The sequence below is a fragment of the Anticarsia gemmatalis genome, chromosome 23 (genome assembly GCF_050436995.1).
Source record: "Anticarsia gemmatalis isolate Benzon Research Colony breed Stoneville strain chromosome 23, ilAntGemm2 primary, whole genome shotgun sequence".
NCBI classification, from domain to species: domain Eukaryota; kingdom Metazoa; phylum Arthropoda; class Insecta; order Lepidoptera; family Erebidae; genus Anticarsia; species Anticarsia gemmatalis.
The window spans coordinates 7,828,628-7,856,610 of NC_134767.1; the positions used below are offsets into that span (position 1 = coordinate 7,828,628).

The 27,983-nt window shown below is 34.0% G+C and overlaps 1 protein-coding gene and 1 non-coding gene across 3 annotated transcripts; both read left to right on the forward strand.

Moving 5' to 3' along the window:
- Positions 1-9: 9 nt before the first annotated feature.
- LOC142983131 (ribosomal protein S6 kinase-like 1) lies at positions 10-27,584 on the forward strand. 2 transcript variants are annotated; one of them, XM_076129974.1, is made up of 12 exons: positions 10-283; positions 3,404-3,574; positions 3,972-4,070; positions 4,556-4,694; positions 5,379-5,966; positions 13,925-14,031; positions 15,582-15,746; positions 18,004-18,450; positions 18,920-19,029; positions 19,549-19,762; positions 20,475-20,570; positions 22,387-27,584. In XM_076129974.1, the coding sequence occupies exons 1-12, from the start codon at positions 191-193 to the stop codon at positions 22,513-22,515; spliced, it is 2,358 nt and encodes a 785-aa protein (XP_075986089.1). In that variant the 5' UTR covers positions 10-190; the 3' UTR covers positions 22,516-27,584. The 2 variants fall into 2 exon arrangements, with proteins under 2 accessions (XP_075986089.1, XP_075986090.1); XM_076129975.1 differs by lacking the exon at positions 5,379-5,966.
- TRNAI-AAU (transfer RNA isoleucine (anticodon AAU)) lies at positions 21,035-21,108 on the forward strand. Its single transcript has one exon. It is a non-coding gene; the product is annotated as a tRNA-Ile (tRNA).
- Positions 27,585-27,983: the final 399 nt, after the last annotated feature.

The window sequence follows — 27,983 nt, forward strand, 5'->3', positions numbered from 1 at the left end:
AAACGGAATGCAGTGTAACTTTTTGTGTGTACCAGTTTTGACGATATTCGATTAGTGCAATTTGTGTGTTTATCAAGTTTATTCCAGGAATTTGAGTCGATAATTGTAAGCATTGGATTACATGTGCTCTACGTTAAGTTCGGTTAACGATGAGATAGTGTGTGAATAAATATAATTAGTGTATTTTAAAATGTCTGCGAAAGACAAGTGGGTTCGCCGGTTTTCTGTAAACGAAACTGCAAAACACAAGAATGGATTTACTATTTACAAGATTACTTCAGTGGTAAATACCTGTTTATTTATTAAGCTTTAAATATATGTAATAAATATAATAACTAATCAATAAAAGTTCTTTAGCAATGCAAATTATGTTTGTTTTTTCCACTATATTTTTTTATTTTTCAAATGGGCATTCACCTAGTTCGTAGTTTTTACTTTTTAAATTAAATGTCTATGGGTGAAAGGTAAGTAAAAGTTAAACAGCCTATGAAAATGAAACTTGCATGAAATATTTTAAATCTTATTAGAGTTTGTATGCTTGTATTTGTTCTCAGTATGATTCATAATATTTATTACACAATATTTTAATCATAAAACAACTGTTCTAGAGATTCAATCCATTTGAACAAACATAAGAACTGTGCTTTTGATTTAACATTGTCTAATTATTTCCAAGGAATATTATTTTGATGATATTCAAGGAATATTATTTTCAAACACAAAATCTAGAAATTATTTCTGTTAGCTGTTTTCTTTGTAGACATAGGCAGGTTTTGATAATAGCTCATGTTCCACTTAGTATGCTTTAAAGCTTCCTACTTATTCAGGTAGTGCAAATTCAGCTTAGTGACATTAGGCCTACTAAACCCCGGTTTCTGAGTACTTTTAACAGTAGTTTATCTAATTAATATCGCTATTGAATAGATAAACAACCGCTAAATGTACCTCAGAAACCAGGGGTAAGATAACTAAGTATATATTTACTGAGCCAGGGAATCCCTACCTAGATCCTCAGGGTAAATAAAACACTAACTAAACAAAGCATTACTTAAAATACCTATTCATTAAAAAATTGTCAAAATCCTTATCATTTAAAATACTTCCACAAATATATTTGCAAAAGAGAAAGTAGTTGTGTATTGCAAAATGTCTGAATTTTATGTAAATACAAGCTAATTAAAAATTCATGTCTGTTTGTAACAGTCACATAATTTAGAAAGTACTGTTATCTATACAATTGTAGAATACAAGTGCTGTATAGTTGTATTCTAACTGAGTGAATAGACTCAAAATTACTAACTGTAGTTAGTGGCAACAGAAATACATCATCGGTGAAAATTTCAACTTCTTACTAATATTGTTCATGAGATATAGCATGGTAGCAGACAAGGAGCAAAGAAGCCTCAAAATCTAACCATGAAACAGTTGTATTTACTGACAGCGGCAAGCGGGGTTTTCTTGGTAATTTCCATAAGAAATTACATACCTTCCTCGCTAAATGATGTTGTACTCTGTCAGTATTTATAAATTATGAATTAAATGAAAAATATTATTTTATATTTTCCTTTTCATTACCTTGAATTTAAATATCATAGAATTCATGGTAAATTTTATAGCAAACAGTAGGAAAATACATCTACCTACTGATTATAATCTAGGTACCAGTTTTTATAGTGTATTTCAATATAGGAATATAAAATATTATTTATGCAAGATAAGGTAGATTTTCCTTATAACTTTAGATACAGAAATACCTATAAAATCTTGTTAAATATTTTCCTTGAATTATTTCAAATGGAATTAAATGTTAAATCCATTAATTCTGTATGATCTCATTGATATAGGTTTAATATGAAATATGTAGTTACCAATGTCTGTCTGTTATGCTTCTATATCCTGAACTGATGAGCCTTCTGATGAAGAAATTCGCCTTCCAATGTAGATAGAATAATAATAAATTACAATTTCAAGTTAAACTAAAATTCTCTCTCTAATTATGGTTTAGGATAGGGGAATTAAACCAAATACGAAGTTTACCTTGGAATAAATTTTATTTTTTAACAATTAGAACAATTGTGAGACTGACTCAAAAATCTCAAAAATGCTCTTATTTTTATAGAATCTAAACCTTTTTGAAAAGCTTGCATATCTCTTGTTTTTCATACATTTGTTTTGCATCATTGATAATAATAATCATATTATCAACCATCTGTTTATCAAATAAAATACAATAATACTTTCTTTGTTTTTATTAAGGTCAACCTAGAGTGACAGTCTGTCCAAGTTGTTGAAAAGTCCTACACAGCCTGTTAAAACAGTTGTTTTAACAAAGAACATAATATTGACATAATATGTAGGTCTATTATTTATAAGTATGTAGGATTATTATTTATATGTAGACCATTGTGCTAGCAGATTCAAAATATATTACAGTTACAAAGAAGTATGTTGAACAAATGTGAAGTCTTTAACACTCTCTCATACATAATACCTAGTTTGTTGTGGTTTGTTTTTGACTGTTAGCTAGGTATAGGTAGTATAGTTTAAAACTGTCTATCACTCTGTTAAGAGATCCATGCCCAGCAGAGAGACCATATTGAACTTTAAGATTAATCACACTTAAACCAGGTAACTGTTGGAACTTAAATAATATGTAACAACATTAATTGTACAGCTTTTATGATCAAATAAATATATTGTTATGTCTATAACTCTGTGTGGGACCTGCTCATACCCTTAACCCAAGACAAGGACAAGGACAACCCAAGACATACAAGTAGGTATTAAGGCCTTTGACCTTTACTCCTTACATCCCCAATCTATCGCATTATGTAATGTGAAAGTCTAAACTTAGTATAACAATAAATGAGTCACTTGAGAAAGTAAATAACAATACTACTGTACTTATTGTTTTGATAAAACTTTACATAATTATAACATGTGTAGGTGTATTCTATCTTTATAAGTATTCTATATACATTTGTTGATATATTAATATAGAATGTGCTCCTCGAATGACTATTTTAGTGTCAGAATATAGTAAGTTCTATCATCAACTCATCATCATAACTTTTTTCCACACCAAATCATAAGGTTCTTTCCCAGATGCTAATCTTCTGTTGCACTCACATCCAGGTTTTCCCCACAAACTATTTAGTCATATTTCTGACTCATAATAAACTCTTATACTCTGTACTCACATGCAGATTTGGATACAGAAGAGATGCTGCGACGATAGAGTAATTTTTTTCCCACAGGCGCCTTTAAATTAAGTGTTTTGAGGTCCGCCAGGGTCCACACATTGATTTTTATTCGAGTTTGAGCAAAACTTGCGCAGAATCATTTATGTGAGTGCGACGATATTGCAGACGATAAACTAACTAAGACTACGCTTATTTTCCAGCTCTTCCCCATCGATTCTCCAGAAGCGTTAACGATAGTATCAGTATGGAAGCGGTACAGCGATGTTCAGCGTCTACACAAGAGTATGAGATCATTGCACGCCGGACTGCATCTACAGGGCAGCTTCCCGGCACTGCCTAGGTATAGCTTCTTCAAGAGATTTCAGAAAGAGGTGAGCGTGTTGTTATATTATTTCCACCAACTAATTTTTGGCGAAATATCTACCTGCTCGTTGCTGTTAGAGGACTCAAAGCTTAATCCCTCCCTACGGGAGAAGACCCGTGCCCAGCAGGGGTCTTCCCCTAATGGATTAAATTTATTTATTTAACTACCTGGGCAATGAGGGTCTCGGAAGGCCGTAGACTTATACTACTAATGACAACGGTTTCGATGGTTCTCTCTTATTTCCGAGGAATTAAGGTCTATGACCATAATGTCCAAACTTCGTGCAAGAAATGTAAAATGTTATTTTTTTAACAAACTCTCCTCTAACATCTTAAATAGTTGTTTTGTAAGTTTTTATGAGTATGTAGTTATATTTATTAAATTGTCTTCGTATATTTTTTCAGGTGATACAAGAGAGAGCTAAAACGATAAAGTCCCTACTGGAGTTTATAGCAGAACACAGACTACTCTTCACAAGCACCGAATTTGTCAACTTCTTGCAGGTAAATAATAGTTAATTAAACAATCATTAGTTCAGTAAGACATGAGAATAAAATCAAAATCGAAATACCAACTTACAGAAAATTAAGTCTTTTTCGCAAAGAAGAAGATTGAGACCAAAGAGCGCCACTTGGTACGATCCTTACAAACTTCACTTGCTTCATTCACATCCATAAAGTACAAAATATTTGTGGTACACAAAAACTAAGTACATAAGTATTTTTTGCGTGAAAAGTTGTGAAAATGTATGAATGTTGTTAATCATTCATTCAGTCATTTTAATAAAAAAGAAATACAAAAGGAAAAGCTTTTTGGGTGCGCCCAAGTTTGTCTTTGCCTTTACACGCAAAAACGGATTTTGTCAAAAAGTGCCGTGCAGTTGACTCATAACTTAACACGTAATACTTTTTACCCTGGAAAATCTTTTTACTCATTCAAAATCATGGGCAAAAACCAATTAATAATACCCTATTTTACTAATTCACAGACCGGCTACCCAGAACCGGAGCCTCAGGCAGGTGGAGTGATAAATGCTATCAGGTCATCATTGCACCTGCCTATAGAAGAAACTCCTCCCTTGGAGTACCAGACTGATGATGATGATGCCACCAGTCCTACACATAGTGGTAAGAGATTAAAACTGTTCTTACTTAAGAATAGTAAGAAAATGTATTTTACTAGCTTTTGCTCACGACTTTGTCCGCGTGGTTTGTGACTTAGGACAGAATTTTCATGCAAATTTTCATCCCCTATTTTATTCCCTTGGGGTTAGAATTGATCAAAATTCTTTCTTAGCGATTGCCTACGTCATAACATCTACTTGCATGCCAAATTTTAGCCCGATCTGTCCAGAAGTTTGGGCTGTGCGTTGATAGATTACTATGTCAGTCACTTTTGAGTTATATATTTTGTGTTTAGACAGCATCACGTCTGTAGTACATACTCGAAGGTGTATGAAATGCATAAGTTGATTAATATTATTGGTCCCATGTATTAAGTAAGCCTATATCGGGCATGTTGCCAAACTCTAGGCTAAAACCTAATAGCACTAAGCCCGACCCAGAAATCGAACCTTGTTATCAGCAGTCGTATACACTATAGGAAATCATATCCACAGACTATTAAGAATATCGTATAAAATTATAAAAACACAATAGCACTTTACTCGACTTGGGAATCGAACCCTCATAATCAACAGTCATATAAATTACTACTTCAACACACACTTTGCACATTGAAATGAATATAATTTTTAAAATTACTTAAATTCATATATTCACAAAATGCACACCATTATTTTTATTTTTCAGCGCGAGCAGCAACTGAAACTCCAGTCAGTCCATCTATATCTCGAGACGAGACCGACTTCATATCCCAAATACCTATCTACCAAGCGGCCGACGTAGAAATAAGACAATCACCAAAAAAAGTTTCACAAGCAAGCAGTTTCGAATCCATAATCTCTATAGAAAGCATAGACAGTGACATATTCGAAGAAGTAAACAAACTAACCGTAGACAAAAGACCAAGTGTCAAATCTAAAACAGTGTTGCCAGACTTAATAAATTTCGACGCGCCATCTACATCGAAATTTGAAGACTACCACACTATGAAAAGTAAAAAGAGTGATTCGGATACTCTTTCGTTAAATTCTAATGTGTGTTCGACGAGTTCGTATGAAATTGATTCGCGTAGAAGCAGTTCGCGTGTGTCATTGTATAGTAAAAGTGTTTTGTCCCTTTCTAACGCGGAGTGTAAGACAAAGACGGAGGATAGTTATGTGTTTGAAGCTGGTTATATGTTGAATTTGGCGGCACGGTGTGAAGATATGGGAGATTACCAAAGAGCTTTCGAGTGCTATAAGAGTGGCATTGAAAAAATGCTGATTGGAGTACAGAGTAAGTACCTTTTTAACATATTTTTGACACTGCACTATTATACTCATTGCACTAACAGTCAGTTTATTTATCAAAAGTAACAGCTAAAGTGAGGGGTAAAGTAATTTAATTAATTAATTTTTTTTTTTGGCTGTTACTTTTGATGAAGAAAATTGTATGCCCGTCTGTTTGTTTGTTACACTTTTATTGTTAAACTGATGAACCAAATTAGATGAAGTTTACCATAGAGAATAGCAAAGGCACTGCTTTTTCAAAATTATGTGAGGCTTAAGCTGAGGGCGGTACTGTATACGATTGCTGACCGAGATGTCTCGGGTTCGATTTTCGGGTCGGGCAAAGTGCTATTGGTGTTTTATCACTTATATTAACTTATTTTAATTGTACCCTGGAGTTCAGCAACATATCCTGTATATGGCAATAGACACTACCTTATTACACGGGTCTAATATTTCAAACGGCTAAATGTGGATGTATTTCATACATTTCTGCCTTCGTCTTTGGGTTTAACAAGTGTGTATGTACGAAATAATAGGCATAAATAGGAATAACCCTGCGGAATACAGTAGGCTATGATTTTTTAATTATCATTTAGATTTCTTACAATATAATCAAGTGTAAAAGTATAAAAAAATAGCTATGTCCACTAATGAACTATCCAATTAGTAATGCTCTCATAACGACTATATAAATTAGTTATAAAACTATTACTATCAGTCACTTACTATTTTAAGAACAGAGAGGTACGTTCGAATTAAATTAACACCTCTTTTTATATAATCTGTACTATTTCAAATCCAATCAGTGTTTTCTTACGAGTGGTTTTAAAAGTGTTATTGGACTTTTAAGAGTGTTTTAATTATATAAATTCAAGTGACATGGCTGCAATGGGTAAATATGAAATATATACATGAATACAATATAAATAAATGCGAAAGTTAAATTACTTTGTGTTTGTCGCGTTTAAACTACTAAACTTATTTTATTTAATCATACAGAGTACCAAAAACTTTAGGAAATACGTAAGGCGATTGTTTTATTATGTCAGCTATAAAAAAAATCGGGCGTCCTTTGCGTAGCAGTGGGACAGAAACGAGTACAAAACATACAGTAATTTGATAAATGAAAACATACAGTATGTGGGAAAAAGGACAAAAATGACATTATCATATCGCACCCTCGGTGCAACACTGTCACTTATGCAAAAATGTAGTTTTTCAGGAGAAGCAATTAGAACTTTGACACCTCCCACAACAATGACTTTATATGATATAGATAAGATGAATACTATAGCGAATACTTTTAACTTTACTTTTGCATAAATAATGATAATAGAGAGACAGTAGTAATGCTTTAAGTCAATTACTACATAAGTAACTCATTTTTGCATTTTTTTACAAAAGTGACAGTATTGCACCGGGGATACGATATAACGTCCTAAAAACGAACATTTTTGACGTGTACATACGCGTACGTATTTGCTATATTCTACCCTTTAGTTATTTAACTCTTTGTTTCACAGTGATCGTTATAGTTCGATATATTTATAATAAGTTTATCAGATTCTAGATATGACTAATACGTGTTTGTTCACTCGTTGTAGTTTTATCTGACCACTCTCGGACTGATTAGTCATAAAAATATTGGAGTTTCAATGTGATGCAATTTGTGTTAATATCCTTCTAGCCGGTATTCGGCTACGGCGGCCAGTTTCATTGAAACCAGCCAACTGTGCAGGACTTTGTTTGTGGTGGCCAAATGTGTACTCATAGCCCGGTGGGACGGCTAAACCGACACGACCAATGATAGGTCAGGCGCAGGACCGACTGCTTTACGTGCTTTCCAAGGCACGGAGGTCTACGAACTCATCTTAGTAACTCCGGGCAATTTCTGGGATTTTTTTAATAGAAAACTCAAAAAGACATTTTGACCCGACCCGGGATTCGAATCCGAGACCTCTTGTGCGATCGCATACACTATCGAAATCGCCACAGAGACAGTCAGAGTGTATGAGTGTAGGAGACCTACTATAATCTATACTATCTATACTAATATTATAAAGCTGAAGAGTTTGTTTGTTTGTTTGTTTGAACGCGCTAATCTCGGGAACTACTGGCCCGATTTGATGAAAAATTCTTTCAGTGTTAGATAGCCCATTTATCGAGGAAGGCTATAGGCTATATAACATCACGCTGCGACCAAAAGGAGCAGAGTACCAGTAAAAAATGTTACAAAAACGGGGAAATTTTGACCCATTCTCTCTTATGTGACGCAAGCGAAGTTGCGCGGGTCAGCTAGTTAGTCATCCATACTAATATTATAAATGCGAAAGTAACTCTGTCTGTCTGTCTGTCTGTCTATCTGTCTGTCTGTCTGTCTGTCTGTCTGTCTGTCTGTCTGTCTGTCTGTCTGTCTGTCTGTCTGTCTGCTACTCAATCACGTCTAAACTACTGAACCAATTTGCGCGAAATTTGGTATGGAGGTATTTTGATACCCGAGAAAGGACATAGGCTACTTTTTACCCCGGGAAAATGACGCATTTCCCGGGAAAATTCAGAAAATTCAACGAAGTCGCGAAATATCAATATTATAACGACATTGAATTAACAAAATTACGTTGCCATGGCAACTGTTTTAATGGCGGATATGTCTTAGCGCGACTTCGTTATATTACGAGATGTAATAATTTTGAGAATATTTTTCGTGAAAAAAAAGGATATTTTATATCATCACGCTACGACCAATAGGAGCAGAGTAGGTAACAGTAAAAAGTGTTACAAAAACATGGCGTAATATGTGACGCAAGCGGAGTTGCGCGGGTCAGCTAGTTAGTCATAAAAATATAGGAGTTTCAATGTGATGCAATTTGTGTTAGGGCCCCCCTGTGGACTTATCACGTATCTCAGTTGACAACTAGTGTACGTCGAATTGATGGTCACTTTTTAGTACATTACTGCTTTGACGTAATATTTTAATTTACTAATTATTAATCTAAAATAAGAAACAATGTTCAGAATATTGGCTTTGAAATAGTAGTTATATGAAATACATGATATTATATGATACCTGGCCAATATTCGCCTACCGCGGCCAGTTTCATTGAAACCAGCTAACTGTGCAGGACTTTGTTTATAGTGGCCAAGTGTGTGCACAATACGTAGGTAAGTACACTCTCTATTCCTTTACTCTCATAGTCAGGTGGGAGTGGACGGTTAAACCGACACGACCAGTGAGAGGTCAGCCGCAAGACCGACTGCTTTACGTACTTTCCAAGGCATGGAGGTCTACGACCTTAACCTCCTAACTCCAACAGAATTTTTAACACAAAATCCAGAAAATAATTTTTGGCCCGACCCGGGATTCGAAGTCCAGACCTCTTGCGCGGTTGCGTACACTATCGAACGCTTCAGAGAGCCAGTCAGAGTGTTCGATACCTACTATAATATTAACATATACCTAAAAGATATCTATGACGTAAGCTACTAATGTATTTCAAGTGGTGTGGCCGTCATATAAAGTCATATTTGTTATCACATGCCGTAATTATCAAGGACTATTGAGTGGACGTAAGGGCCTTTTAACCAACCACTATTACAAAATATACCACAAAATTTCAATCCCTATATACGACCAATGTGGTGGATTCAAGGTCTATCCCCTCCCTCAATTTAGGAGACCCTTGCCTAGCAGTGGGACAAAAATGGTAAAGAAAAAAATTTGTAAGAATCGAAGCAAGTAGTGTTCTTTGGTCTCTGCCTACCCCCATGGAAAAGAGGCGTGATCTAAGTAACTTTTATTAATTAAATAGCATTTATTATTTTATTGAATGATTAATAAATTATGCTGCCATTAGTTCGTGACGGTAGTTGGCTATGGTTGGATTTTCCGCAAGGATTAATCATAAAACTTAATAAATATTATAATTTTAATTTATGCTATGTAATCGTTAAGTCATAAGTAATTAATTGGCAGTCCTTGGCAGTAATTCCTAATAGTTATAAGAAATAGTTATTCATTGGTGGTTGTGTCGCTCGTGGCTTAGTAACAGTCGCACGGATCGTTCTCTGAGGTTAAGCTACACTCTTACCGATGTTGTTTTGTAGATGGGTGACCATCTTTTACATGCCGAGATGTGTCGTAAAGATTGGTACCAGCTTCTTTACTCTATTGTGTATAATTATAAAAATAGAATCATCTCACAGAAATCACCTTTATCTAAAAGACAGTTTAAACAAGAAAACACAAGCCATTTAATAAAAAAAAAAATATTGAAAGCTTTTTCAAACTCTATTCAAAGAAAACAAATTACCACAAGCTAGCCCTTTATAAAAGCTATCGTAAACTCGATTACATTGTAAGTAGTTGATAAGGAGTAAGCACTGATAACGATACCAGTCGTGAATTACAACTTGTGGCGATACGACTGGTTTTACCTAAAATAAGGATATTTTACGCGAAGTACTATAATAATTTTAGTGATGATATTTTTCGTACCTTAACTTCATAATTTTATAAACTTTTGTTAAAAGTATTTGAATTCGTATTTACTTAGCGAAGTTAGTAAACCATTTCGGTTTATATAGTGTGATTTTTAAGTCCTTTAATTAATCTCTTCATAATTGTTTTTTAAGTGTTTGTAGTCGTAATTTATTTGTGAATTAAGACAGTTAGTTTGAAGACTGTTAGGTAGAAAGTGTCAATAGTTCGGTCTATAAATCCTTAATTTACTGTAATTAAAACTCACTCGACGTTTTAGTGATTTTGCTTTATTTAAAGTTACTAAAAACAAGTTTAGTCATTAAAAAACTTGAACTGCGACATAGAATATACATGCATATTTTTATCAGATTAGTGGTATTAAAATAGCACATCGTGGGAAAACTAAGCTGCAAAAAAATTTGGAATAACCAAGCTATTTGTGGATATTTTTACTTAAAAATAATCCGTATTGTAGTGAATATTAGTATGTCTAAGACTGTGCTAAATTGTGCCGTGTATTTACAAAACATTGTGTAGTGTAGTTGTGTGTTACTAAAGAACAAAAGTGCTGTGTTTAACATGGATTTCCTACATCTATGTCATTATTTAAGAGATTACAATGGAGATGTGATTACAGAAAACGGTGAATTTGGTTAGTATTAAAATAATATTATGTTATAGTATTACAGTGTTACCATTGACCTAACTAAAGGAACAAATGATTTTATTTTGATTTATTGCTTTAAAGTTTAAACACAGAATATTATGATGAGTAACTGCCTTTACGCAATAGCGGTTAACCGCGGGAGCCGCTAGCCGCGCGGTAAGGGTCTGCGCAAACGGGCCATCGACCACAGCCACTGGCGGCCAGCGACACCCACTTAACACGTTTTTCCCTATATTTTGTATAGACACACCGCAAACGTGTAGCCGGTGGCGGCCACTCGCTACAGAATACAAAATATATGGAAAAACGTGTTAAGTGGGTGTCGCTGGCCACCAGTGGCTGTGGTCGGTGGCCCGTTTGCGCCGACCCTAATAGTTTAATATGCCATTGCCTGAAAATTCGCAGTGGTTAAGTGCGTACAATCACAGGCGGTTGCATATTAAATTGTAAAAGCCGTCAGCCGCGCGGCTAACTGCTAGTACGCAAGGGAGCAAACTTCCTAAGAGTAGGTTAGTTAGTCTTCATGTCTCAATCGTAACAGACAGACGGGCGGCCATCGGGGCTTAATAATAAATACCTTAGTCATACATACATACAAAAATAGCTTTTTTTCTTCCATGGGAATAAATTGAGACCATAAAACGCCCCTTGCTACGCCTCTTACAAACTTCTTTTGCTCAAATTTACTATGGAGGTGAATGAAGCAAAATAATATTTGTTAATTAAAGTTTTGTATGGTACAATATCTTTGACTGTTGATAATTGCGTGTTGATCCTCTACGAAATCTTTCAGGGAAACCATAATGATATCATAACTAATTTCTATATTACACATACAACTGTTATCTTTACGAGTTATCGATTCCACGGATCAACTAAGTAATACAATGTACGCTTTCATTGACACTATCTCTACGGAAATTGTATTAAAGATAATATAGAACACTATTGGGAATTTATTGTACGCCCTATCACCCTTTTGATAATAAATTTAGCACAAATTTATGAGGATTTATCATCGAATTTATCTTTGAACTAGCTGACCCACGCAACTTCGCTTGCGTCACCTAAGAGAATGGGTCAAAATTTTCCCCGTTCCCCGTAACGTTTTTCGTTGCTGCTCCGCTCCTAATCACCGTAGCGTGATGTTATATAGCATATAGCCTTCCTCGATAAATGGGCTATCTAACACTGAAAGAATTTTTCAAATCGGACCAGTAGCTCCTGAGATTAGCGCGTTCAAACAAACAAACAATCAAACAAACAAACTCTTCAGCTTTATAATATTAAGAATAGATTAGTAATATATTGTGTGCTCGATACTGTGTAATTGTAGTATTATAATCGCAGGATAATCATGCCTTGTAATAAAAATACTGTCTTTGCAGCTAAGCCGGACGTATGAGTCTGCTAAACTCGGGTTAAATTAAGTTCATTTTCAGGGTCTGTCGATCTGTATCAAATGTATTCCAAGAATTCAAATCTAGAAATGTTTAAATCTTTTAATTGATTTTTAATGACTAAATTAAAGCTTCTGAATGTGGTATTCTATTTACGTCCGTACCTTTGGGTATAACAAGCGTGATTTTTTTAAATTACATTTTTTTGTTACAATGATCTCTCATTTCCATCAAAATAGGCTTTCCCTATCTTCAAATATTATTTCGATATTGATACTATTGATATTTTGATAAAATATTTAAGAAGTGTTATGATTAGATAAATTAGTAAAACAATTTAATTAAAGATTGTCTATATCTTTGCTCTACTTTGGTTTATCTAGCATTGGACATTATAAATTGAAGGTTTCGTAATATTATTATTACTTACTAGATGATTCCTGCGGTTCCACTCGCATACCTAGTTGCCCTGTTCCAGCCGACTTGAAAACAGTTAGCACGCATTTTTTCTTAGAAAGCCTGACGTTTCGGCGCAGTTTACACTCGTTATAAGTAGCCCATGTATTATGCCGAATCTTTATCTATGTTAATAGAAAATTTCATCGAAATCGGTTCAGTAGTTTAATCGTCAAAGCGTAACAGACAAACAGACATTCAAATTCATAATATTAGTATGAATATATTTGTTTATATAAACTTGTTTAGTTATTAACATGCGACAAGGTCAGTTATTCTCTATATGTGGTTGAAGCGTAACGTGTCTATAATTAAGCATACATACATATAAAATAATAAATTAAATTAATGTAATATTTTACATACAAACAAATTCTTGAAATATTTGTGTATAAATGAGTGGGTGGCGCTTTTTTTTGCCGTTTGGTTAGTGGTACAATTTTGTGTTTAAGTTATATAAAAATTGGATAATTTTGTTTGAAGATTAAATTGTTTCAACATGCATGATATTATATTATAATGCAACGGGTCTTAGACATGATTGAAAATTAAAGATTAGGATATCTTATTTCTATACCCGACGCGACGTTTCGATTGAATTAGATTGCCTCAGTGGCGCAGTGGTTTAGGTCGCCACGCTGCTACCATTGCGTCGGAAGGTCGTGGGTTTGATTCCCACTCGGAACCATTATTTTTGCGATTCACAAATAATTTTTAGGTGTGATTGTACTTTGTGTCCCGTTGTTTGTATATTTATAAAAGTCCCCGCAACGCAAGAGCAGGAATGCGTGCATAAAGCGGGAATTAATTGTATTTAAATAAGAAAAAAGCAATTACTTCGTGGTCACGGGCTGACCAGACTCTAGTCCGATAACTCTAGTCAAAACTCTACATTTGTTCAAAAATTTAACCAACTCGGGAATCGTACTCCAGTAATGTTATATTGTACTGTGTTACAGATGACACGGACGCGCAAAGACGTGCACTTATTAAGGAGAAGACGAATAAATATCTGTCATATGCTGAAGAAATATACAAGAATCATCTTTGCGATGCACAACAGAGTGTGAGTATATTAACAAAATATAATCTATAGATTTAGTAGGTATCAAGTAAATATCCGGCGTAGTTCGACGGACTCGCGCATTGAGGGTCTCGTAGCAGTGTCTGAAATTCAGCAAAAATACTAAGTTTGTTACATGGCAGCCCTCCTTCAATATTATAAGTTCTGATTTTATTATTTGTTGTTAGAACAGTGAAAGAAATAACTAACAAGCTATCACAATTTGTGAGACACAACCTGGTGACAGATTGACAGACGGACACCGGAATCCTAATTAAATAAGGTCCCGTTATAAATCTGTGGGCACAAAACCCTCAAATAAAAGTTTTGCGTTGTCATTGGAAATTAAAACATATCTATACTTATAATAAATCTGTAGAGAGGTCAATTCTGTACATTGAATATATTTAAAAAAAAACCAATGGGGGATGTTTAGTAACGGATACTGATACCGAATCTGCAATTTATAATTTTCTTTTCTGTCTGTCTGTCTGTCTGTCCTCCGTCTGTATGTGACGCTATCACGTAAAAACTACCGGATAGAATGCACTGAAATTTGGTATATGCATAGATTAAGTAGTGGAGCAGTTCCTAGGATACTTTTTATAGCATAAAATTTAAAAAAAAATTAGAAAATTGAAAAATATACGTAGAAATCGTTTGAACCTGCGTTTCCCTATAGAGACCATAGATGGCGTTACAATCCATTTCACAACATTCGCATAAAGTTAACGCGGCGCCTGCCGTATCGATACCTGTTGTTCGCACCAACCAATAGATGGCGTTATAGCTCGCAACAAAGCATGTTTTTTCTAATTAATTTGTTTTGATGGCTTTATTGTAAAAAAATACCTTTGAAACATGCTATACATTTATAAGATTTTTAAACATAAATGTTGTATGATATATTACACAAAAATGTTGGTTTACGTGGGTCCGGTGCGGTCGGGATATCCTAGATGGCAATCGAGTAATTTCGTTTGTTGTTCGCCGCAACTAACAGATGGCGTTGTTGTTCGAAACACATAACCAAATTAATTGGTTGCATTAAGGAAATAAATTGTATACCTATGAAACAGACTACGTGGTAAGTTTTAAAAAATAAACAACGGATGATATATAAAAAATAATTACGGGTTACGCGGTTTCGGACGTATCATCGCAAGTATACATTATTACGCGTGTGAAGAGCTCCGGCGCAGATAGGTCTGTCTGCACCTATAATAATATTCTGAATCCAGACGGGTAAGCAATGGTCAGTCTATAATAAGGTATTATATTTTACACTGTAAACTGGTACGGATACAGACGAGAGCGGAAAAGAAGGTAACCACAGGAAATCAGGCCTGCCTGAGCCTGTGTCACATTGTGTGCCCTTCGGGTCCCTTTCGTATATAACCATTAGATGACAAAAGAGTTGTTAGCATTTTTATGTGTATCGAGTGCTTCGCAATTCGCGTGCTCAAACGAATAAGCAACAGTACGAAATTCACGCGAGCGGAGCCGCACGGGTCAGCTAGTTTACTAATAAATCGATATATTTTTCATTTCAGTTATTACCGGAGCGAGACGACAACATCCGTCCCCTCCACTGTCCCATCCCGCTGTCGATGCTGAAGCGTCCGTACGACGATCTGTCGCTATACAGGGTGCTCGCTATACTCGGCAACAGTATCATGCTCGTGCACCGCCGGGAACAAGCTTATTATGCTATGAAAGTAAGTTTATTTATAAATATTACTATTTTATTTAGACATCAAATAATAGTTTGTTAAGTTTAGCTTATGTTAGGTTATGTAATAAAGGATGAAAAAGGTAGTTTAAGAGACTTTTCAAGGGTGACGAAACAGTTGGTCAGAGATGAATAAGATAGTTTCAAAGACTTTTCAAAGGTGACGAAAAGGTTGGTCGTAATGTTAGGCAAACCTAAACTCTGAAACTACCTGTTAGTAAGATAGACATAATACGGTTTAACTACTCCGAGCTTACGCCGCGTTTTTTAATAAGACAGTTTATGTATAAGTGTATTAAACAGACTAAAAAAGACACAGTTAATAGTAGATCTTGGGCTTAATAAAATCAGTCAGCACTGCTGTATAGTTAATGCTACTTGTTGGAAAGAGACGACAACATCCGTCCCCTCCACTGTCCCATCCCGCTGTCGATGCTGAAGCGTCCGTACGACGATCTGTCGCTATACAGGGTGCTCGCTATACTCGGCAACAGTATCATGCTCGTGCACCGCCGGGAACAGGCCTATTATGCTATGAAAGTGAGTTTATTTATAAATAATACTATTTAATTTAGTCGCAAAATAATAGTTTGTTAACTTCATCTTAGGTTAGGTTATGTAATAAAGGATGAAAAAGGTAGTTTAAGAGACTTTTCAGGGGTGACGAAACAATCGATCGTGTAGTAATTAAACCAATATACTTTGAAACTACGTGTTAGTAATATAGACAAAATACGGTTTAACTAGTCCGAGCTTACGCCGCGTTAATTAATAAGACAGTTTACGTTAAATTTATTTAACAGTTTAAAGAAAGACCCAATTAAAAGTAGATCTTCGGTTAAGTAAAATCAGTCAGCAGTAGTCAGCACTGGTCTATAGTTAATGCTACTTGCTAGAAAGAGTAGCCTATAGTTATAAGTACTTGCTAGAAAGAGACGACAACATCCGTCCCCTCCACTGTCCCATCCCGCTGTCGATGCTGAAGCGTCCGTACGACGATCTGTCGCTATACAGGGTGCTCGCTATACTCGGCAACAGTATCATGCTCGTGCACCGGCGGGAACAAGCTTATTATGCTATGAAAGTGAGTGAATTATGTACCTCGCAGGCTGATTCATCGTCAATGATCAATCAATACCTGTTTAAATGATGATAATATTAAGTGTAGGTTTTAGCTTATTTCCTGGTTAAAAAAATTCGATTCATAGATTCGTTTTTGGTTGCGTACAATAAGAAGCCAGGAAATATACCAGCAGATTACTAAAATTCCGGCTGTTATTAAAATAACTAACATGTCTCAAGAGTTTTTTTTTTCATAAACTAAAACTAGCCGTTAAAATTTTGAAAAATACATATCTTCATGTGTCTCGATACTTAAATAATGTAATATTTATCAAATTCTTATCTCCCGTAACCCGAATATTTTCACATTTGCCCAAAATGTGACTTACGATATCAATAAACAAACACAGCTGACATAATAATATCCTGGTTAACCCCTGTAGCAGAGATAGCGGTTATCTCAGTTAAGATATCGCCTAACTCGGGTTAACCCACTGACATAATATTTTCATATTATTTACTAGAGATAAGCGAGATTGATGACACGCAAAATAATTTACAATGTTTTTGTTACTCAATAATGCAGAGGCAAGAGAGTGCCGATTTGATTCCCGGGTTAACAATAGGACTTTTGTAAAAAAACTATTTAGCGATGTTTTATAGGATTTTTTAAAGTAGAACCTTTAATGTGTTACAATACATATGTACGTATAATATGAAAACTAAAAATAAATAAATTTAACCCATTACTGTCCCACTGCTGGGCAAGGGTCTCCTCCCGTAATGAGGGAAGGGTTAGGCCTTGAGTCCACCACGCTGGCCAAGTGTGGGTTGGGGACTTTGCATGCCCTCAATAAATGTATTAAACAAATTTTAGGCATGAAAATGTTAACAAAAAATATAATAGTATATTTTTATGTTTTTTGAACTAACAACGGGTATAAATAACTCATAAAGTCCAAAAAAAGAAATTAAATGTATTTCAAAAACAATATTTTTTCAAACTATTACGGTTTGTACACATAGGACGGGATTTTAACGCGATAAGAAATAGTTGTAATTTAAACGCCGGGCAACAAATAATGTACCGTAAACCTTAAAAATTCTCATCACCGACCCATTTAACAATTAAGTAATCACCATAACAAATACTTATTCTAATAAACAAATCTCAATTACAGGTAATCCAAAAAATACCGAACAACTTAACAGAATTTGACGAATACTTTCTACAAAGAGCGAACGAGACAAGACAACCAATACTACCCACTGTCATTCCGTACATGGTTCCATTACACGCATACATTGAAACCAACAACTTAATATTCCTCATTCTCTCATACGCACCGGGAAAAAAGTTGTTGGACTATATCAAAAGTTACTCAAAGTCTAACCCAACAACACCAGCCAGAGAAGTCAATCTAGAGAACGTTTTCACTGAACCAAAGAAGAAATCTGTTGATGTTGTTGACAATAGTGTTGTTGAGAATAATAATGTTGATGTGTCAGTGAATGAGTTGGTGATGAACTCGCAGAAACTGTTGTTGAATGTTGATAAAGTATTGGTGGGTAAGAGTGAGGAGGTTGTTGATACGGCTGTTGATAATGTTGTTGTTACGCCTAGTAAGGTTAGTATAATATTTTAAATTATTTATTTTGAGCTTAATTCTTAATAGTCCGTTGAAGTGCTACATTTTTTAGGCGCTAGCCACCGTCTTGCAAAAGAAATTGGGAGCAGGGGGCAAGGTTGACGACACCACAAACTTGAACTGAGGCTTCTACTGACCCTAAATGTAACATTTCAATGGACTATAAAGTTTCTTATACATTTTCTATAAAAGCAGCAGGCCCAAAATTGTTACAAAATTTAAAAACGCAGTTGTAAAAATATAAGCCAATATGGTACATATTTTTGGAGTATGAAATATTTTTATAAACATACAAGTTCAGTAAAAGAAAACCATAAAGAAAATCTTTCTTAAATGAATGATTGACTGGACTTTTAGTTTAAAACAAAGGAGTGAAATAAAATCGATACAAAATAATTTAAATTTTAATAAATAAATAAATAATAATAGTTTAATGTATGTATTCCAGTCGTTAGTAGCCCGAGGTCGTGATGTGATACCACCGTCAGCTGTGTGCAAGTGGGGCGCCGAGATACTCACCGCGTTAGAGAGTTTACACAACTGTGGAGTTATATGCAGGTACTTACTTATAAACAAACATATTTCTTACGATATATTAATATATTTGACTATAAAACCAGCTTAAGCAAATTATGAGAATGTGCCCTTTTTACTACTGGGCAAAGGTCTTCTCTCAACGTGAAATAAGAAGGGTTAAATGCGGGTTGTTTGTGTTTCTTCAAGCTGTTTTAAAGAACTTTAAAACAGTGCTATTAAATTATGCCAGATTTTGGGATGTGATGTTTTTTTTCACTATTGTAACGAATGTTGATTATTTTTAAAACACACATTGATCAAAACCTCCGCTGAACTCAAGTCTTAATTTCTGCATGGTGGTAGGAGAGGAGACTTACCTAGCAGCAGTGGAACATAAAAAATTAAACATATGACATGAAAAATTATCTTCAACCCTTTTGGGAAGCATATGAAATCGAAATCATTTATTTCAGGCTATTTTAATATATGTAATACTTATGTTATATACTTAAACTTGGCTATCATGTCATTAGAACTTATTTATATATTCTACATCCGCAGAGACCTGAACCCCAACAACATCCTGCTGGGCGAGCGCGGTCAGATCATCCTGACGTACTTCGTGCACTACCCGGGCCCCGACATGCGCGTGGCCGGGCTGGCGCGCCACATGTACGCGGCGCCCGAGCTGCTGCGCTACTGCGACGAGCCGCTCACGCCCGCCGCTGACTTCTGGAGCTTTGGCGCTGTTATGTATGAGCTGTTGTGTGGAGAGGTGGGTACTACATACATAATATAACGTATATTACGAGATGTAACTCACGTTTCGCCATTTACAATATTGCCCTCAATAATTCAAAAGACCCATCTTTTTAACTATCAGAGACAGAAAGATAAAACGATTCTCCGATCTACTATTACGAAATTATCTAATGTAAATTTGTAGATTCAAACCCGAAACCTAGTAATCTGCAGTGATGTACACTATCACCTAGACCACATAGAAAGTCCGGAATCTTAATATTTAAAAAAATAAAAAGATCACTTTATGATCTCACACAAACCCCAAAAACTACAGACTTATTATTTAAAAAGACCTTACTCTAGTTCAGTGATTCACAACCAGTGGTCCGCAGAAATCAGAAATGGTCCGCGAGTGAATCTTTCATTACTGACTGTTATTCTTACTTAACTTTATTTCTTAAATGCAAGCTCAGAAATCACATTAGTTTATACAAAATTACAGAAGTTTATCTCAAAAAAAATTTTTTTTTTGTAATTCCCTATTGATTTGCAGCTTAAGTTTCAGGATGATTATTGCAATTTATTTTTAATATACTTACATAGTGGTTCCTGCTAATAAAAATATATTAAAGTAGTCCCTGGCAACAAGAATGGTATAAAAGTGGTCCCGGACCATGAAAAGGTGGGAGCCCCTGCTCTAGTTCATAACTACCAAACTTACTTAATCTTTGTTTTGTTTTCAGCCGTTGTCTAACTATCACCGCAGTGTATTCACGACGCATACGATACTGCATCTACCGGACGGACTCTCCGTTGAAGAACAGTCATTACTTACACAGGTAAATATTTTTTTTTTTATTCTTTTTGTATGAGCTTACAATGTATCAGCGTACCTTAAGGAGCCTAAATAAACACTAAGATCTTATAACAGAAAATGTTAAAAGTACAAATTTATTTTCTTTATCAGCAGTGGAACAGAAATGGGTTAATAAAAAAAAGAAAAATACTTGTGTACATTTTGTTTGTGAAGAACACTATTATATGCATATTGGGCAATGTTCCAAGTACATTATTACGCGACTGTAGTGTATAATGATTAAATCAAACTATATTTAAACGTATATACTCCAAGTCACTACAAGAAAGAAAATTGCAAATGAGCACTTATAGGTGCAGCGCAGACGACAGACTGTCTAAACGACGACAGACTGTCTGAATAAAACAAACCACTTTGGATAAAAATATAAGACCACTATAAAATCATAACCACAATGTACTCCACTATTTCGCGCTTCCACACATCGGCCCATTAGCTCAGTTGGTTAGAGCGTCGTGCTAATAACGCGAAGGTCGCGGGTTCGATCCCCTCATGGGCCACGAATAACTTTTTGCCAATTATTTTCAAGTTATTTTATAAGGAAACTTATAACAGGAAATTCTGTAGACTATAATAACAGTATTTTAATAATTTGCATATTTTGTATTTGTTGTTTTGAATTTAAATGAATTTTGTGTTTTATATAAATTGCATTTGATTGAAAAGTGTAGATTATTTTTGATATTTATAACCTGTTTCTTATAAATGTTGTTTTAAAATATTGTGGTTTCTACAAGGATGTTAATTATATTATTAGTCATAGGTATGGAATGACTCAGAAATTAACAAAATCTTGTATTTTTTGGCGAAAAGCTACGATTGTTTACATTTATCTTATATACAGATGAAGTGAAATGTGATTGTATTTCATAAAACTCTACCAATACCTTTGGGTATAACAAGCGTGATGTATTATAGAACTGATCGCCATTATCAATGACTAGCTGACCCGCGCAACTTCGTTTGCGTCACATAAGAAAGGGTCATAATTTTCCCCGCTTTTGTAACATTTTTTATTTGAACCCTGCTCCTGTTGATCGTAGCGAGAAGATATATAGCCTATAGCCTTCCTCGATAAATTTGCTATCTAACACTGAAATAATTTTTCAAATGGACCAGTAGTTCCTGAGATTAGCGCGTTGAAACAAACAAACTCTTTAGCTTTATAATTAGTATAGATATAGATATAGATAGTCCAATTTCAAAGAGGCTTAACATTGACATTTCAAATTCAAATTCAAATTATCCTTTATTTCGTAAACTTTTTACAAAGTATTTGAAGTAGTCACGTATTTGTATTTCTTTTGTCCGTTTCGGAAAAGCTGGTTGCTCGTGAGAAGAAACGGCAAGAAACTCACGGCTTGCTCTTTTAAAATATCAATTTGCTTGATACAAGATGATTTGATGATTTACTGTGTACACTCAAAAAAAAGCTATAAATAAATCTAATTTAAAATTTAAGCTAATAAAAATAGTATTAATCTTCAAAAGGAAACTTATTGGTAGGACACAGTAAAACATTGTACATTCAAACATTAGTACATTATTTGAAACAGACTTGGTAGAAGCAGCACAGTCCCAAGCTTTATTATCGTCCAAATAATCTTTAACAGTATAATAGCCTTTTAAACATAAGTTGCGTTTAATAACTAATTTAAATTTATTGAAGCTTAAATTTTTGATTTCACTAGGGATTTTATTGTAGAATCGCACACATTGACCTCTTGATCATTGATTTATAACTTGTAATTTAATTATAACTATAATTTTGTCCCCAGCTACTAACGTACGAGCCGTCAGAGCGTCTCGGTGCAGGCAAGGACGGCATCGAGGAGATCAAACGTCACCCGTACTTCAAGCACATAGACTGGCAGTACATATACGACAGTTGGACCGTGCCCGACTGAGATGTACATAGGACATGACTGATTGTTAGGTATAAGAAGGTAGTGGTGGTAGAATTTGTATGTTGTTTTATTTTGGGGAGGCGAAATATCATGGAAAATGTATGTGTCTTTAATAAATGCATGTTAATAGGTAAACAATATACTGGTACAAAATATGAGATCTTAAAAAAATACTTAATGATTGGTCAAAACAGCTATAGTGATACAAAAAAGTTTGGAGAAAATAATCTTAATAAGATACTAAATGATTATGAGAATTGAATTTCAGTCATGATTTTATACTCAATACTATGTTTGAGTTTACAAAATTCCTAATATTATCTATTTAATAATCCCGGTTTTTTAAAAGTAGAAATGTGACTTAAGTAAACTTGACTATTTTATTATTGTGGTATAATCATCTCAAAATTCTAAAGCAAACAAGTTGAACTATCAAAAATGGACCTGTATTCCTTTTAATTTAAACAAATATCACATACATAGCTAGTTTTGAAATAAAAAATGATTACAAATTCTATCGACGACTACTTTACACGGTAAGACTTCGGCAAATCTCGTTAAACTTCGGAAACAATTCGAAGGTAATGTGAATAGAAATACAGACTTTTATACCATGGCAAAGTTCAGTGCACTTAACAGTAGATTAGAATAATAATTACAATTCAATATGGCGATTTGAATAGACCTATATTATTATTCCTAATAGTATTGTGATCTTAGATACTAGAAGTATAGTCCGACAATTTAGTAGAGAACCTTGACTGTCATGATACATCTAGATTATATAATATCGTAATTCCGTATTTCGGGAGCAGTGATAGCAGAGTGTTTTAAGTTGGTGCCTCCCACGCGAGTGGTTGCAGAATCGAACCCGGGGCAATATTCCAATGACTTTTCGAAGTTATGTGTGTATTATAAATAATTATCACTTGTTCCAACGGTGAAGGAAAACATCGTGATACAACCTTGCTTGCCTGAAAGTTCTTAAGAACAGTTCCTGAGGGTATGCAAAGTCCCCAATCCGCACTTGGCCAGCGTGGTGGACTCAAGGCCATTAATGGGTTAAATTTAATATTATTATTTATTACCTGTATTTCCAAAATAAAGAAGTTGTATCAAACAAGCCACCGACAGCTGTATAAGCCTGCCTGGGTCACTGTTTTTTTAATTTAAAAAAATGATGTACCGCCGTCAGCCGCGAACCTTGCATATAAGCCTCTCTGCTAAGTTGTTATAGGAAACTAATTAATATTGTAATCTCTTGCATTGCTAGTCCCTATCGCGAGAAATTAGATCATATAGAAAACTTAATGATAGAATTCAATTGGGCAAAGAACCATCCCATCTTTTGTCAATACTTGCTACTTATATATATGACTATGTTATAGCAAGAGGAAGACGTTTGGATGATAACAGTGATTTAAAGCTAATATTTTTGTAAAGGTGAAGGAATAACATCTTGATGAATCTTTCCATATCTAAAAGTTGTTTAACACATTTCTTGACGGCATACAAAGTCCCCAACCATACTTAGCTAGTACCATACTAGACGGACTAAGGCCTAACCACATACTCCAAAAGGAGACTTTTGTCCAGCAGTGAGACAGTAATCGACAATTTTTAATTAAATACTTTTTCAGGGCTCCCTATTTCAAAGTTCCCCTTAAGTTCCCCACGAGCGTTTCTCAATTTCCAATATTAATTCCGGAAAACCATTACCCCTACCCCGTCGTTTGGGAGGAGACCCTTGCCCAGTAGTGGTACATTAATGGGTTAAAAAAATCGGGAATACCTTCTTGCCCAGTGGCTTGATCATCTTTAACACATAACAAGTGAATACTTGTAACTTAATAAGAATGGAAAAATGCACTGAAGCCTATATTATGTATCTTGTAAATAATATATGGTGTTTAAGTAGTTAGTCCACGATGTTACCCAACAGTGGACTTAGTGTAAGAGTTATAACGGAGCTTATCGGGTAGTGTGATATATTAGAATTAAGAGTAATTTGTTCTTAAATATATTATAGCATGTTTTTAAACAGAGCATTTTTTGGGTTCTATCCCTTGAAGTGTGTACATTACTTTAATTGAAATTTAATTGTTTAAATTGTGTTACAGATTGCTTCAGATAACTAAATTGTATGTTAAAAATCATTTTTGTAACACAAAATAACGATACTCATTACTTATGCCATTACAAACTTGCGAACTACGTCATAGCAAAAATAATCAGGTATGTGATATATCAATTTGGAAAGGCTTCAAAAAATTATAAGTATGACGTAGATTGCACAATTTTAGTGACCCGAGTATAGTGTTCAAGTCGACTTAATTATAAAAACATGCTATAATGTATTTAATCGTATAATATGGTACATTCACACTGCGTTTACTTTTTGTAAAACAACGTAATAAAACAATTTCTATGAAGACAACTTCCGTACTTCAAACTAGTTCAAACTGCAATAATTTTTCAAAATGTAACTGTAGTATAAATGTACCATAGTAATATAATGTTTTAGTATTAGTAATATCTCGCCTATATAAGGGTTAAGCAGAGATAATTAAGTCAAAAAGTATTGAATTAGAAATCAAAAATCACAATTATTTTAATTTGAAAGCACAATGTTTTATGTATAAGTAATAAATTTATAATTCGGCTTTATATTTTGAGGCAAAATCTCTTATTTATTATTGGAAAATGTTTTAGTTAAGATTTACTGGTTTTATAGTTTCGCTTATAGACCGCACGAATGGTAAGCGCATGAGCAATATTTTTTTTAATAACATTAAATAATTCATAATGCCCATTTCTGAGGTGTTATTTTACGCGTATAAACGTTATTGGCAAAGCGACCTGACTAATTTAATATACAGTCAACTGCAAAAGTCTGACTAACCTAATGAAACTGACTTTAGGTCTTACCCCTGGTTTCTGAGGTACATTTAGCGGTAGTTCATCTATTCAATAGCGTTTAAGCTCATATAAACATGACAGTTTGAACTACCGCTAAATGTACATCAGAAAACGGGCATATTAGCATAAGTCCCACTACGTTTTTTCGCTTGTTTTCAAAGATACACGCTTTTAAGCGACGCTTACAATCCGCGGCTCATAAGCGAAACTATTAATAAGCAGAATTACTGATTTGTTTGGTGTGCATCTAGTCTAAAAATTATATTTACTTAAGTATTATAAAACGTATTTATTATTGATATCAATTGTAATGCAGTAGGTTTTAAGTACAAAATAAAAAGATGCTTTTAAAAGCTGAAATATGTATCAATTTTGGAGTTTTATTTAATAAATATAAATCTGACTTGTACCATATTTTTTTATTATGACAACATTAAGTTTATGGTCTTTATCACAGTTCATAGATGACTGACGGATTACTTATCTACTAGCTATCAGCTGGCAGATTCAGTAAATGTTTGGAAACAATTGTTAAAATTATAAGGTAAGATATCTGATATTTATCCAGTAGTAGAGAAACCAGGCTTAAGAGAAACTAGCCGATAGAGGCGCTGCGGCAGCTAAGTATTGCCAGTTGGAAAAAAATTACACTAGACTAGTTTTATTTATATTATTACATGTTTCAGCCGTTAAACAGTACATGACATCCTTGAAAATATAATGTTTTTTTAAATATAAGTGATTTTATTTTGTGAATGATTTTATCAATTGATTTTAGATTATTGTTTGTAAAATAGGACTTAATTAGTATAAGATACGGTTTTACAACTTATGACTAAGTAATACTGCTCCGGTAGTTGAATAGACGTATCTAACAAGAAGTAGAAACAGAACAAAAATATATGAACTAATCTTCAAACAAGTGTAAAAGTGCTTTTAATTCTTTAAATTTATTTCACTAAGCTAAAACTGTACTTGCTGATTCTGGCAATATAACTCATATAAATTTAACCCATTATTGCCCACTGCTGGGCAAGGGTCTCCTTCCAAACGAGGGGGAGGGTTTAAACCTTGATACAAATTCTCATGCAGAATAAATGAATATGTCAGTTGGTATCATTTTGTACCATATTTACTCAATTTTGACAAAAATGATATTTGCATCTTTTCAACTATAGGGGCAAAATCGAATGGATAACTTATCTGCTAAATAAGTACGGCAAATGTATAAAAAATAACTGTCAAAATTCAATTGAATAAACTATCCGAAGCTTATTCATGAGTGGCGAAACTGGATCTTAAAATGTAACGTAGGTAACATTACACTCGTATTTTTATAGAAGTAGGCAGGAATATATCACATGCAAGTTACCAAATAATAATAGTAAGTTTTATACTTAACATAAGGTATTGTGTATAGGACTGAAAAAATATTATTGGTTACAATGAAAAATTATTTTGTAGATAAAAATCCGTTTTCTTTTTGTTTATAAACTCCTATTATAATTAATGTTTATAAGAAAATAGGCCTATGTTGATTAAGTTACTTGCTTGCAATATACTAATAAGAAAATAGTTTGGTTTCTAAGCCACAATATTGTTTTGAAAGCAGTAAACAACGGTACGAGTAGTTATGTGTATGCAGACATTTCCTCAATATTATATTGTGGCAAAAGTAAGGTGACTTTCGGACGCAAAAAGTATGTAAAATGCTATATTTGAAATCTGCATTATCGCCTAAATTATTCACACGTCTGATAATTCCATTGTCAGATTGTCAAGAGTAATTTTACTGCTTCGATAGTTAATTAATTAATTTATTTGATTATAGATCATCACACTTATAATTGTTTTTTATTGATCTCAAAATGTTTGGCTATAATGTAGTGCATTGGAATTATTATGGAAAATTACAAGTTATTTCCACCAAACGACTGGAAATATTGCCTGGAACAGTTTACTTTGTGAAAAGTGTTCCGGAATAAGAATATTCCCGTGGAATTAACTTGTAATGTTCCGGAATAATTCAACTGTGTTATTAAATTTAGAACAAGACAAAATTACTGCATTTTTTAAATTAAGTTGTGTGTTACGTTTTAATGCGATTCCTATAGTTTAGAATATGTGTAGAATAAATATATTGGTACAGATTTAATATTTTTTATTTTTATAATATCCTATAACTTCCTTTTATTTTAAGCAATTTTGATGACATTACTAATGTATAGTTTTTTCAATGGTCGGAATCGTAATTTCTGGTCTTTAATTATGGGTTTGAATTCCGGTTCAAATAAAGAGTTATTCAATTATTAAAATAACCGAAAAAATAAGATATGAATTAAGAATATAATATTAAGTAACAAATATGAATTGAATATTAGATATTATACAACTTCCAGCTAAAGAAAAGAAAAAATAGCACCAAAATTACCTGGGTAACGAACCTGAGACCTTTAGCAATCGTAACTAAATAGTAATTATTCGGTAATCATGAATACTTTTGAATGTTACGTAACTTAAGTTCCGTATTCCATTACGCATTGACACTA

Coding starts and splice junctions, on each gene's coding strand:
- LOC142983131 (XM_076129974.1), top strand. CDS start 191: ATGTCTGCGAAAGACAAGTGGGTTCGCCGGTTTTCTGTAAACGAAACT. Junction 284..3,403: donor TTTACAAGATTACTTCAGTG/GTAAATACCTGT, acceptor CTTATTTTCCAG/CTCTTCCCCATCGATTCTCC. Junction 4,071..4,555: donor AATTTGTCAACTTCTTGCAG/GTAAATAATAGT, acceptor ACTAATTCACAG/ACCGGCTACCCAGAACCGGA.